At 41.7% G+C, this 12,715-nt stretch overlaps 1 protein-coding gene across 2 annotated transcripts in view; it reads right to left on the bottom strand.

Annotated features, from left to right (window-relative positions):
* The window catches only part of mxi1 (max interactor 1, dimerization protein), a 31,258-nt gene extending 19,552 nt beyond the window's left edge, over window positions 1–11,706 (bottom strand). The window contains exons 1-3 of one of the 2 annotated variants that reach the window (XM_056371937.1): window positions 11,347–11,706; window positions 8,785–8,887; window positions 4,222–4,251 (exon numbers count right to left, since the gene is read on the bottom strand). In XM_056371937.1, the coding sequence (XP_056227912.1) occupies window positions 4,222–4,251; window positions 8,785–8,887; window positions 11,347–11,575 (362 nt within the window). In that variant the 5' untranslated portion in view covers window positions 11,576–11,706. Of the gene's footprint in view, window positions 1–4,221; window positions 4,252–8,784; window positions 8,888–9,106; window positions 9,625–11,346 lie in introns of those variants that run through there. The other variant, XM_056371938.1, reaches the window with a different exon arrangement.
* Between the last annotated feature and the right edge of the window lie 1,009 nt (window positions 11,707–12,715).

The raw sequence follows: 12,715 nt of genomic DNA, 5'->3' as shown, positions 1-12,715 counted from the left end.
TGTAATTTACTCCTCCTCCACCACAACTCAGAGCTGCACACAACACATGGCACAAGAGAAAATGCAAATATCTTGTCTTATGTACTGTAGCCGTCTTGGCTGAAGAGAATATGTACATTCCTGTTTTGCACCAGTACTTACATGTTGGCCGTAGCCCTACACAACTTAAACACAGCTTGAGAACGGTACTTTCACTGTTTTATGAGTTAACTAAACTTTGAAAAACAGAACATGTCCTCCTCATTACAACTGGGCACCTGCCACACTAGTTGGTAGAGGAGGCAGACTTTTAGCCACAGCCACAATTTGTCACCATCTGAATGTTTGTGGTGGCTGGTGTGAATTTACCCACCCCGATACGGGAACATGTCTCACTGTGTTAATTACAGGTCGGAAATGCTCACTGTGCACACACTGACACAGTGGGAGTGTGGATCAGGCTTGCGTGCTGCTCAAGGCATCCCTTAGTCAGGTGTGTTTGACCTATCCCTCTGCTCATCCCATCAGCCTGTCAATTACTTCCTTGTCCTCTGACACCATCGTTGGCTAAGCCAAAGCCAAAGCCAAGCTAGGGTGTTAAGGACTAGCATCGGGTGGCCTGGGTGAGGGGTATGCCCCAGCACGTGTGCGTGCTCTAGCTGGGCTCACCAGACCAAAGATCAAGTCCCTTAAGCTGCTTTTCTGATCCAAGAAAAGCTTACAAGTCGTCACGTTGGTCAGAACAAATGGTCCCAGTTTTAGGCCCTGCAGCAGAGCCTGAGAATAGGCTGCACTCACTGGGCAGACAACAGAAAGACTGGTGAAGCAGTTTGGCTTTCTTCATGGAGCATCAGCACAGCCAGAGAAAATGTAGCCCAGGCTTATTCATGTTTGACTGCTCATTCAACCCCAAGGCTGGAACAACAGTAGTGAGTTTATATCCCACTGGTTAGAAAGAATAGAAAAGCATAAAGGGCTTAAATCCCAACAGAGGTATGTACCATTTGGAAAGTGTGACACCTATTCTAGTGATATTCAGTGGTGAGTTTTGCTATCTTGCCTGGAGTGTATGTTTTTAAAAACCACTGCATAACACCAGCCTGTAACAGTTACTTTTAGTTGGCTATTTTTAAGTTACATAAAAATCTGACCATACACTAAATCCCGATAAACTCATATACTTTGCAACGAGAGAGACACCTTCTCACGCATGTGTACAAAAATAAAAATGACATTTGAGCACACCCACGTCAACTCAAAGTTAATTGCAAATGAGGCGTGACTACCTTCATTTACCATTTCACAAACAACAGAGCCAAAAAAATCCCGAAAGGGCAAACCTCATGGATGCTCCTTACGTGGCACCCAAGGACATCAGACTCATGACTCTGATGGGCAACAGTGAGCCTTTTTAATATTCCACAGGCACACGCTGAAAGGTGTTTAACACGCATTGTTTACCCAACTCCCCTCATTAAAAAAAAAAAATCAAGCAGAAAAGCTAATATTGCTCCTCATGTCTGTGCAGTGGGGGAAAATTATTTGCCATGTGTATTATAAGCCTGGCCTCAATAAACAATATTAAAATGAATAGGTTGTGTTGGAGGAGGCAGGTAAATGATAAGTGACCGTTCTTGTGGATTTATTGTAGCAAGTAAAAGCTTATTGTATTGATTATCCATAAACAGAGTCATCAGCCAAAAAGGAAGAAAACAACATATTCCACTCTGAGCCATGGAATACCTTAGTCATTTACTGTAAAACACATCCTCCACATAAAAAAACAAGGATCAACCAACTAACCTGAGCTGAGGAATTTGTTATCAACATGTTTAAAAGAAAAAGGACTAATGGGCGGAAGACTGTGAAATTAAAGTTGTGGAACTGCAACATGCAGACATACAAGCTTTTTACTGTTAAGCCCCACTAAGGCACTGTAATTTAGTAGTGACATGTGGAAGTGAAATAGGGCTGTTACAAGGTTCTTGATCAAAGCAGCAGAGCCACCACGTTATCTGGTCCCACCACAGAGTATGAGCATCTGGAATGTGTGTTTTTTTTTTTTTTTTTTTCCTCCTCCTCTGTGCCTTTTATCCGTGTCCTGTGGTCTCCGCTGTCACGACGAGTCTTCTCGTCACAGAGGTTATCAAGACCTGTAGCAGCCATGCAAGGCAAATCGTCGCGCCAGCAGCAGATATACAGGGTTGATAAGTGTTTAAAAAAGGCCTCAGTCAGGCTGGGCCATAAAGGAGCTGCCTCCAATTTACAAGACTTGGAAGTCTGCTGAGATGGAACGAAAGCTGCTGCTGCTGCTGTTGTAGAATCATAGTATAAGCCTGACACACTTGGGTGAGCAACTATGCCTGATACATATAGCTTACAGTGGGGCATGTGCTTAAAGGGAATTGGATTAACTGTTGGCAAAAAAGGGGGGGGATTATAAACGATTCTGACTTTAAGTGTGCTTCTAAAAAGATGGATTACCATTTCAATTTTTACCGTCTTTCTTTGCTAATGGAAATTCGAATTAGTTTTGTACTGTTCAACTTCTAAGCAACAACACCACGTGCACTATGTCGAGCTGAAAACGAAGACAAAAGTGAGGGGTGGGAGTGGGGGGCAGGGTGTCAGTATCTGGATGAGGTACAGTGTGGTACAGGACGGCCTGTTCCCAGACCACTCTATTCTTCTGCAGTTCTCTCTGAGTCTGCACAGCTGCATGGACCAGCAAAGTGCAGCCAGGAAAAGGGAGACGGGGGATGCAAGTTTCAAAGGATGTTGCATGATAGGAATGAAAAATGCAGTCAAACACACAAATAAGTATGGTAGTCTCTTTTTGCATTACATTGGCTCCATCAGTTTTATTATGCCTAGAGTTTCATTCCACTGCTGAATTAATGATCTCTCTAATGGTTGATAACTCTACAGCAATCTTCAGTGCTATGCCACCATTTACAACCAAGCAAGCACCTATTCCTTCTGCCATCTACAGGCTTTACACTAGTCTGCTCTGATTGGCAGAGATGATTATAGGCCATAAATGGCCATAGAAACAGGCCATACTACAAAGAATGGCTGCAAGAATGTGGAAGGAGTGACGAAAACACCCTTCACACTGTGTTGTAGGAACAAACAACTGCCCTGGCACCTTTTTTTGAAATGTATTTGTGTGGGTGGAACACTGGAAAAAAAATGCAACCCCGCATGGGTGCTGCAATCTGCCGAGGCCAGTCAGCCGACCGGCTGGCCTTGTGTGGCATCGCATATGAGCACCAAGATGACACATCAACTCTTGTCTATATTTAACTCACTGGACGCCTCTCCTTCCAATGTTCCCATCCTTTTAGAAGAGGCTGCCAGGGAGAATGGTGAGAAAAACAGGCCGAGGTGATATGTAATTACACTGAATGGATCCAGCCTCCCACATCCTTTCATTGTACCCACACCCTCAGAGATAATGAAATGGAAGGCAAGCTTTTTTTCTATTTACCATAAATCCTGCAAGTCTAGCCACACTTATTTATGGTGTTGAAGAGAACCCTTTACAGCTTGACTCTTGAAGCCTGCAAAGTCACAGAACATGAACAAGCCACCTATGTGGGTGGTTGACTCAATCTGATAAGGGCTTCTAAGAAACCAGTGTTCACTCACTTCAGAATAAGATGTGGAAAACCATCACAAGCCAAGGTGTCCCTGAATACCCCACATTTCTTCCACTGTAGATACTATCTTGAATGCAGAGATATAACTCAGCATAGAACTATGCTCAGGCGTGAAAGCAACTGAAAGGAAATTTTTTCCTGATGTAGGGCTTACTTTGGTGCCACTAATACATACCAATCAAAAAACATCTTTGTATCAAAACAAGCATTGAGCCTTTGAATGTAGTTTCAGCTCTGACTACATGCACCCTCGCCTGCCCATATAACTCAAGAGCCCCAAGCAGCCAAACTGTTGCATAACTCTAGGTGCAAGGCCTGTGTGCACGAGAGGGGGAAACAAGGTGAAAAGTGAAGAGGGAATGTCCTTAACTGGGCACAACAGGGTCACCTCTTACTTTTGTTTTTAAGGACCTGTTGAAGAGGAAGTGCTTATTTGAAGAAGAGCAAAAAATGATGTGGGGCGAAATGAAAGTAGGACATGCTGGACTCATTCACATGTCAGGGCAGGACACGCATGTGCCTGTAGGCTGTGTTCTATGATTCAAAGGTGAAGTGTTTTGAAATTTTAATGCCAACTCACCTGTTCTTCTCCAGCTCATTATGTGTGGACCTGCAAAGACAGAAAACAGAAGTTATCAAATAAAGAGCCAATTTCTTTCGCACGTTTAACAAGCAAAGTACAGACCTACAGTATCTGTTCCTCCTGTAAAGGGAACGAATTCTGGGGAAATAGGGTTTAATATTAGGATAATAACTACATGTGGTAGACAGTGGCTGGGAGAGACACAGTGAAGTTGCTTGTCCAATTTGATTTATGAATTTATTAATTAATCCCAAATGAGACCAACTCCAGACCCAGTGCACTGGAGCCTTCACACTAACAAATGTGACAGGCAGGCATGCACTGTAGCATTATACAGCCTCGTCCTCAATAATGTACAGCACAACTCTGGGAGGATGCATGCGTGCGCATGTGTGTGTGTGTGTGTGAGACACTGCAGCCACTTACGCTCACTAAAGTTCACAATGTGCATGTGTGTGTGCCTGTGTGTTGCTGCACAAAGGCACACACGTGTGCACACACACACACACACACACACACACACACACACACACACACACACACACACACACACACACACACACACGCAGACACACATATTTCCTCTACATGCAGCGGCCAAGGTTCAGTGCTCTGTTAATAATGTAAATTGAATCAGCTGGTCCCTAAGAGTGTCTTTGTGTAGCAACATACTGAAGGGAGACAAGCCCTCCTCCTGATACTTAAATGACCGAGTTCCCATCTACACAAACTGCACTCCACTTCGCCTCAGGGGGCACAGGTTTTCAGGGGGTATGTGTGTGTGCAGCTTTCCTGAGTCATGCACACAGCATTTCTCTATATTATGGGTTATCAATACTGTGATACACTTTCCTCATCTATTTTTTCTTTTAATACTGAGCTGAGCTGCCATCTTTTTGATATGGAAGCAGGAAATATAGAGAAAACAGGAGATAAGAATGGGAAGGGAAGGAGGTAGAGAGGGATAACAGACAGGGACTACAGACTGTCCAAGGCTGCGGTTCAGTCTGTAAAAATTGACCCTGCCTCAGAGGAAATTATTCTTTCAAGTTTAATTATTTACACCGATAAAAACACCATATGGCCCCATTAGAATACATTACTGTTCATGTAGTTGGGTATGCAAGACTGTTAAGTTAAATGTGGCAGTATATTTGATTTAACATGACATGGTTCAGGCCATGTTGAGTAGCTGCTATCACAGCAAAACACATGGATCACATGGGCCATTTCCTGAAGACCTGCGAGAGCCTAAGTGCTCACACGCATGCTCTTGACAGGTTTCTACTTACATATTCTACATCAATGTAATAGTCATGCATGAGTGTGCTCTGCATCACACCAACCATACACATTAAAAAAATCAGAAAGATGATGCATTTAAACCAGTTTGATCTTTTCTGCTCAGCTACTTCCCTCAAAAACTTGATGTTAGTTCCAAAATTACTCCTTTAGTGGGAAAATGAGCAGTTACAGTCTTGTGTTGAATGCAGGCTTTTACATAGATTATACAGTATACTCTCAAACGGCAGTGGATCCACTGATTTCTGTAAATGACTATGAGTCACAGAAATAGTATTGCTAACAGAAGATGAGTACTGTGGAGTGCATAATTTGCGTCATCAGCTGTCACTGTAGTTTTGTGTTGCTTGGTAACCTGCATCCAAATTTGTGATCTTTTCCAAACTCTGAGCATTTTACTACAATGTGATTCAGTGCGGTGTGTAATAATGTTGGCTTTTTTGTCCCTTTTTTGAATAATGAACTATTACGATTGTGGCAATGTCAAGCAGTGCACCAAGTATGTTGCAAAATGACTGCTTCATCTTAGAAATGACAGCATGATCTCAAACGACAGTGTGTCATCAGCGATAGACATGTTGGTAGGTAAAAACATCCAAGTTTGAAAAGGTGGTGATAATGCAGAGAGTGAGGAAGAAAGTGTGAAAGCTCCATTGTTATCCATGTATTATATATAGAACTGGAAGTCCATTTTAGAGAAAGGCTGATGTCACTTACACTGTTTATTAAACTGAAAATGAAACAGCCCTTGGTTCCGCCCTGGTCCAAGCCACTCCACACACACACAAACACTACATCTTAGTATGGCCTCTTATTCGGAGAGATCAATCTAAGTCAGCTTGCTTTCCCAAAGGCTTTTATCATCACAAACCCCTCTCCCTGCCTCCTGAATCAGATATCTGCATGTCTGGACCTAACCAACAATGCAATACAGATTATAAACTGGCTTGAAGCCACATGCAACCGCAGTATGTTTCCTTATGTAGGCATGCATGCATACAGTGTGTCTGTATGTGAATGTATATGCACACACAGAGTGGGTCAATGAGATAAAGCAACTCTGCTATAAACGGTAGGCAAGAGAGGACAGAGTCAGATAAGCTCATCACTTTAAGCCTCAACACGCTACTGAGAACGTAGCTAAAGCTGGAGCAAGCTAGTGCCAGAAAGCAAAATGTGTTTAAACAAAATGTAAATGTAATTATTAAAATTAATGTATTATCATAATCTCTAAAAACTCAGATTAACATTAACGCTGTAAATGGGGAATGAACAGGACGGTACGATGCTCTCATTTGGACGCCATCATTGGTCAATAATGAAATCTTCATCTGATTTTGTCATTCAGACCTCTCTAACTGATTAGTAATGCATTTATTTCTGTGGACACTGTAATCTGACATTGTGAAGTGGTGAAAATGGCTCATAGCTTGGAATAATTAGCAAGATTTCTCACCTATGCTGGCAAACCACGAATAGGCATGTTGAAAAAAAGTAGACCACTAGTGACACACACATGTGCCCCAGTGACCCTGACAGCCTGGGTATATACAAATAATGCTGTTTTGTTGGTTTGCAAAGTGTGCTATTCCAGTGGGTATAAAAGAAACTGCATCGCAATATGAGGCTGAGAAATTGTGTTAGATGCTAAATGGTGTTACCTCACTAAGTGAGCTGTGAACGTGTCTCTGTGGAGATCACGACCAACAACAAACATCACTGCTGAACAGTCTGTGCTTGTTCCAGTCATTTCTCTCCTGCATATGAAAATCCTTCAAAAGTGCCCCTCTCCACTCTAAAAGTTGCTCACCATAAAAGCTGTTTTACCGGCAGCTTACTGCTACCATTTAATTTAGCTATCTTTAAAAAAATAATAATAATTGATGCTTTCTTGTAGAGTTTCCCCATTAGGACAAAACCTTAGGAAGCATTATGAATATGGCCTCAGACCTATATCTGATCATGACTGTTGCTATGCAGAACTAGGCAGCGTTATGCACTCGTGATGAGTAATACGCAGTTCCTGTTTGCGGCCCGCTCTTACATTAATATTAAAAGGTTCAGAAAGAGAGAAAGAGAGAGAGAGAGAGAGAGAGAGAGAGAGAGAGAGAGAGAGAGAGAGGGGCTTGCATTTGATGTATGACTGTCAATGGACAGATTAATGTAAGCAGCCTAGTACCAAGAGAAAACACAATACCAATGGCTCCTAACTTGGGAGATTCTCGCCTACTTCTCTGACTACTAAATGCAAGTTTCTGTCATCGGTGAAAGCTCTGTGCTGGACAAGGGCCTTAATCTTTGTGGCAGCTAATGATGTGATTATCAGACAGTGTTACATAAAGAAACACAACAGAATAGATTATCAAACGTATGTTCCACAACATCAACAGCTTTCAATTGATGCATATAAAAAGGGTATCCATGCTTTCCTTTATAGGATATATCTGTATATAGATGTAAAACTGCAAATTACTGATAACCCTAAACATCATTAGTCCTGAAAAAAGGCTCTATGTATTCACCTTTGGATGTCTGCAAACAACACCAGCCATAAATAGCAGCCTTTCCCCTTCAGGGAAAAAGACAAAACTATCCCTCTCTCCCACAGTGTAGAATACACGTGGCATGCGAAAAAATGAGCACAAGTACCACCAAAACCTAAAACAATAACTCACTTTTAAATAAAGCAATGTGTTATGGTTTTATTTAGTCAAGGATGAGCGGACCACTCAACGTTAGATTCTACTTTTTTCGTTTTGAAGCCGTCACTTTTACCACGATCCCTAACCTCAGCCACTGCAGTCCGTTTGACAATCAGCTGATGAAAAGCTAGCAGAGCCGTTGCTGCTGCCCCCTCCCCCCAAGCCAGCAACACAGCGGTGTAGATGATCATATGTGCACCTAACAATTAAACACACCCCTACAGGTTTGAGAAAACATCTTATTTTAAATTTGACAACTTTCTTTTTACAAAGAAAGTGTGTTTTCTGGATCCTGTAAATAGAGACAGCGACTGTATTCACCCTTTGGTGACAGCTCGCTTGTTTACCAAACATTGCAATAAAGTATAGACAGCGAGTGTATGTATGTAATCACATGCTGCCTGCAACACACCCGTCATCCCGGTACATCACATCAAGTAAGAAGACAGTTTAACTGAATGACATCTATCATTGACAGCATTTTTACAAATAGCATTGATAAAAGAACCCACACAATATACCAGGGATGACACCATGAAAAAGATCAGTTTCTTACCTATTGTGGTTACTGCTGAACTTCTTATTTCGGAATTTTCTTTGCCTCTGGTAGTTTGTGTTCTGATTCGACGGAAATGTCGAAGCATATCCGTGTTCACACTCTGTTGAAACAAAAGTGGTTAACAGTCAGCCTTGGGCGAGATTGGACACTTTTTACTCGACCGTATGCTACAGTCCCTTAGGCTTATGTGGACACTTCTTTTGTAAAACAGCAACAACGTTACGTATTTTCAAGCAGCCAACGGAGCATGGAGGATGCCACTGCTGTTTATTGACAATAACTTTTTTCAGCTTTTACACACATTTGAATATATAATTACCTCTTTCTCTCCTCTCTAGATATTCCGCAGCTTCCAGTAACCGTTGGATATTTATCAGCTGAACAGCCGTCATTCTCTCCTGAGGCTGGCTGCCGTTAACGTTAGCTATGTTCCCTTCAGCGTTTAACGTTAGCTTCGCAAACAGCAGCAACAACCAGTCGCTTTTAAATACAGGGAAGACAGTGCATCAGTTATTACTACACCAAATGGTGCTTTATAAACGCCGTTTTATTATCTTGTTCAGTATCTTCGCTGGCTCATCAGCAGCCTTTGTCAAAAGAAGAGAGGGAAAAATCCAGTGTTTCCAAGCTAGCAAGCTATAGCCAATTCTTGCCAGGTTTCGTTGTTAGAAAATGTCAAAACCAGTGTATCAAAGTATTAAAAGTTTCTAGGAAACACGATATTAAATGTTTACAAAAATGGATATAAACAATATAAAACTTCCCCGAGGGAACCCAGAGCCAGCGAAGTGCCTGCCGCTGCTCGTTTCCTCTCCTCTCCTGTTTGTTTACCTAGCTGCACAGCTGAGAGGCGGGGATCTAGCGGAGGAGAGGCCGGTCTAACTGCGATGCATTCTGGGATACCAAGTCTTTCGGTGATTTTGTAAAATCAAAGTCAAACACGCACAAGATTCCATACTTTCATGACTTAGCCTGACTTCACCGTCATTTACCAGCTGAAACATCGTCCGTGTTTTCTTAATAATTCAATAGTTATCACAGCAGGTCAGTTTAATGGGTAATTGCAAGTCGAAAGGTCTGCAGAATTTATTTATAAATAATGTGGTGATTATACTTCAATATAGTCCATTGCGTCAACAAATGACAATAAATAAGAAATATTTAAATGAATGACAATACTTAAATACTCAACATTATTTTCAGGTGTCAGACTAGTAATAGGCTATTGTATGAGAACTGTTTGTTTTTGTGTGTTTTGCAATAACAAAAAAAGCCAGTCTTATCTTATTTAGGCCACCGATAATGAATTACTCGATCGAGGCTGTTGATAAGTAACGGACTAAACACACGTATTCATTGTGTGTCTTTTATTCCCCTCACGAGCAATCGCCACTCTCCCCTGCAACCCTACAAATCCCGTGATTCACCGGGACCTAGGGGGTGTACTTGCCGGCTGAAGCCAGGCCCAGCAACACGTGACGTCGCTACTGAGCGGGCGTCTGATTGGCGGGTGGCTTTGACAGGCGTCGAGGGTTGAGCTCTCGTCTGACCAACTGCAGAGGAGCTTTGCGCCATGTGGAAACCAGTGCGGCACGCCCACACATAGCAGGAAGCAAACAATCGAGAGAAGGAGAAGCTGAGTAGCCGCTGCAATGTGCTGCTGCAAAACTCCAACGTTACATTATAATAGATGATATTACTGTTACTTTTGCAGCACGCATTACCTCCTATGCCCGACTCTTTGCACGAAAAGAGCCCTGCATGGACAGACGCATACGGAAGCGATGGAAAAACAGCCTATTTTCAAGTGTCTTTAAAGCATGACTTGTTAAAAAGGAAACGGGGACATCGTTACTAATTAGTTTAAAATCGTCTTTAATATTGCATTTCTCTAAAATGATCTTTCATTTAATTAGATGTAGGCCAGGGTCTGCTTGCAATTTGAGAGATCATGTCATCTACATTCTACGCTATATCGAGTTGCTTAATTCCTTATAGGCTTGAAATGATAAACAAGCAGATTAAACATCTTCTAAATGTCTGATTCACTATTCAATTGTGTCCTGAGCGTTTTATCTATAAAGTTTTCTGTTTTTCGACTGAGTCTGCAGGGACACACAATGACATCATCCTAAACTGAGTTGGAGGGCGCTGCAATGTGGTCAGATTTATCACATCGGAGTGGTAGCCAACATACACACCCACACACCTCATCATTATGTCATATTGCTCTATCTATGCTGCGGGGGGAAATTACAGATTCCTGGGTTGAGAGTTGTGCAGACGCAAAGCGATGCACAGTGCCCATCATGCAGACAATGCAGATAAAATAGTCCCGAAAATAATGAAAGCATCTACGTTTACACGCTCCTGTAACTGCATCAGTGCATTACTCATATTAGTCTGGTGCCCAGGCATAGGCTGTGCTTATAGCAGGCAGTGGTGTTTAGTTGAATGAACTCAGCCCTTTGTTGTCTGAGTCTGTTGACAATGAAGTCTTGTTTTCCTGAAATTTAGAGGCAAATGAAAAGGATCAAACGCAGCACAAAATAAACTCACTTCCGTCCTTCCTCTCGGCGCTCTCAAGAAACCGAGCAGCCTCCAGCAAAACTTGTACATTTTTCAGAAAAGTGTTGATCTGCTCCATGTGGGAGTCTTTGGAGTTGAAGACGTCATTGAAAGGGCAACTAGACATCTCGAAATCTTGCTGATCCAAGAGAGACGCCTCGGAGTCAAAAAAGAACTCCTCACTCTTCAAACTTCTTCTTTGCCTCTCACTTTTGGCCATTTTTCCTCTAAGTTTGTGCGGCTTGTGTCCTGGCGACGTGCTGAGCGCAATAAACAGTGAGGCAGCTATACCAGTGGACGCTGCTCTTGTCAGATGGTCCCTCTTTTCTTTTTTCTGTTTTATGAATGCGGGGTGTTTAATGTGGAGCAGTGGCCAATGTCAGTAGATGGTGGTGCATGGGAAAACGAGAGCCCGGCCCCCCTCTGTCTGAGGAGTCCTCATGGTCCCTGTGCCCGTCTGGAAAACTTGTAAATCTCTACAGAATAAAACACCAATATCCACATTTACATGTAAACATTACATTAAAATTGATAGTTTAATAGGCTATTTTATACATAACCTCAATTTCTGTCTCTTTATTAGTGAATGCAATGTAGAGGTAATATAGTGGGAGTAAAAGTTGCAATAGCATAGATGTAGTGAAGATGGCACTAGCAGTTACAGCAGCATCATAGTATTAGTATTATGAGCCTACTGTTATTATACTTGAATATTAGTTTTTCATTCTTAAATGTGCTCAAAGGTTGCTTTGAAATATAACCAAAAGTTACACAGATGTTGTATTAAAATGTAAAAATTGGTAAATGTAAAGACATTACTTTAAAAAAAGATCTTGTTGGATATATACAATATGTATTATGATATATTAGGATTCGGAGTGATGCAGTGACACAGCAATAGAAAAGGAAAGTAAAATGTAATGAAATAGCAATAAAGGGTGCCATCTCTGTGATGTCAGAAGGATGAGTGGACAGAATTCAAATTAGATTTGTGGGAAAACTAAAAAATTACATTTCGTTGTGAAGCGACAATATTGAGCATTTACTGCAAATAGCTACACATATCTCCTGTTTTCAGTGCTTATGACACATGGTATCTCACCAAAAATGAACTTTAGTTTAGTTGTTGAAGTAGCAGTAGCAATAACATTAACAGTTGAGTGTCTATTTACTTTTGGTACGTTTTGGGCCTGTAAAAAAACACTAATCTGAGAGAGAGAAAACGAAATAACTGTGTAGTATAACGCTATAGTGTGTCTATAGATCCTTATATATGTGACAGGAATGGTAACTGAGAGATAAGTCCTTAGCCTTGATCTTGTGCCATTCTCAGCAGACCTTTAGCTGAGCTGTTTTTACA

This window comes from Seriola aureovittata, chromosome 3 (genome assembly GCF_021018895.1).
Source record: "Seriola aureovittata isolate HTS-2021-v1 ecotype China chromosome 3, ASM2101889v1, whole genome shotgun sequence".
In the NCBI taxonomy this organism is placed as follows: Eukaryota; Metazoa; Chordata; class Actinopteri; order Carangiformes; family Carangidae; genus Seriola; species Seriola aureovittata.
The sequence above is the reverse complement of the archived record's forward strand: the minus strand, read 5'-3'. Positions and strand labels throughout refer to the sequence as shown.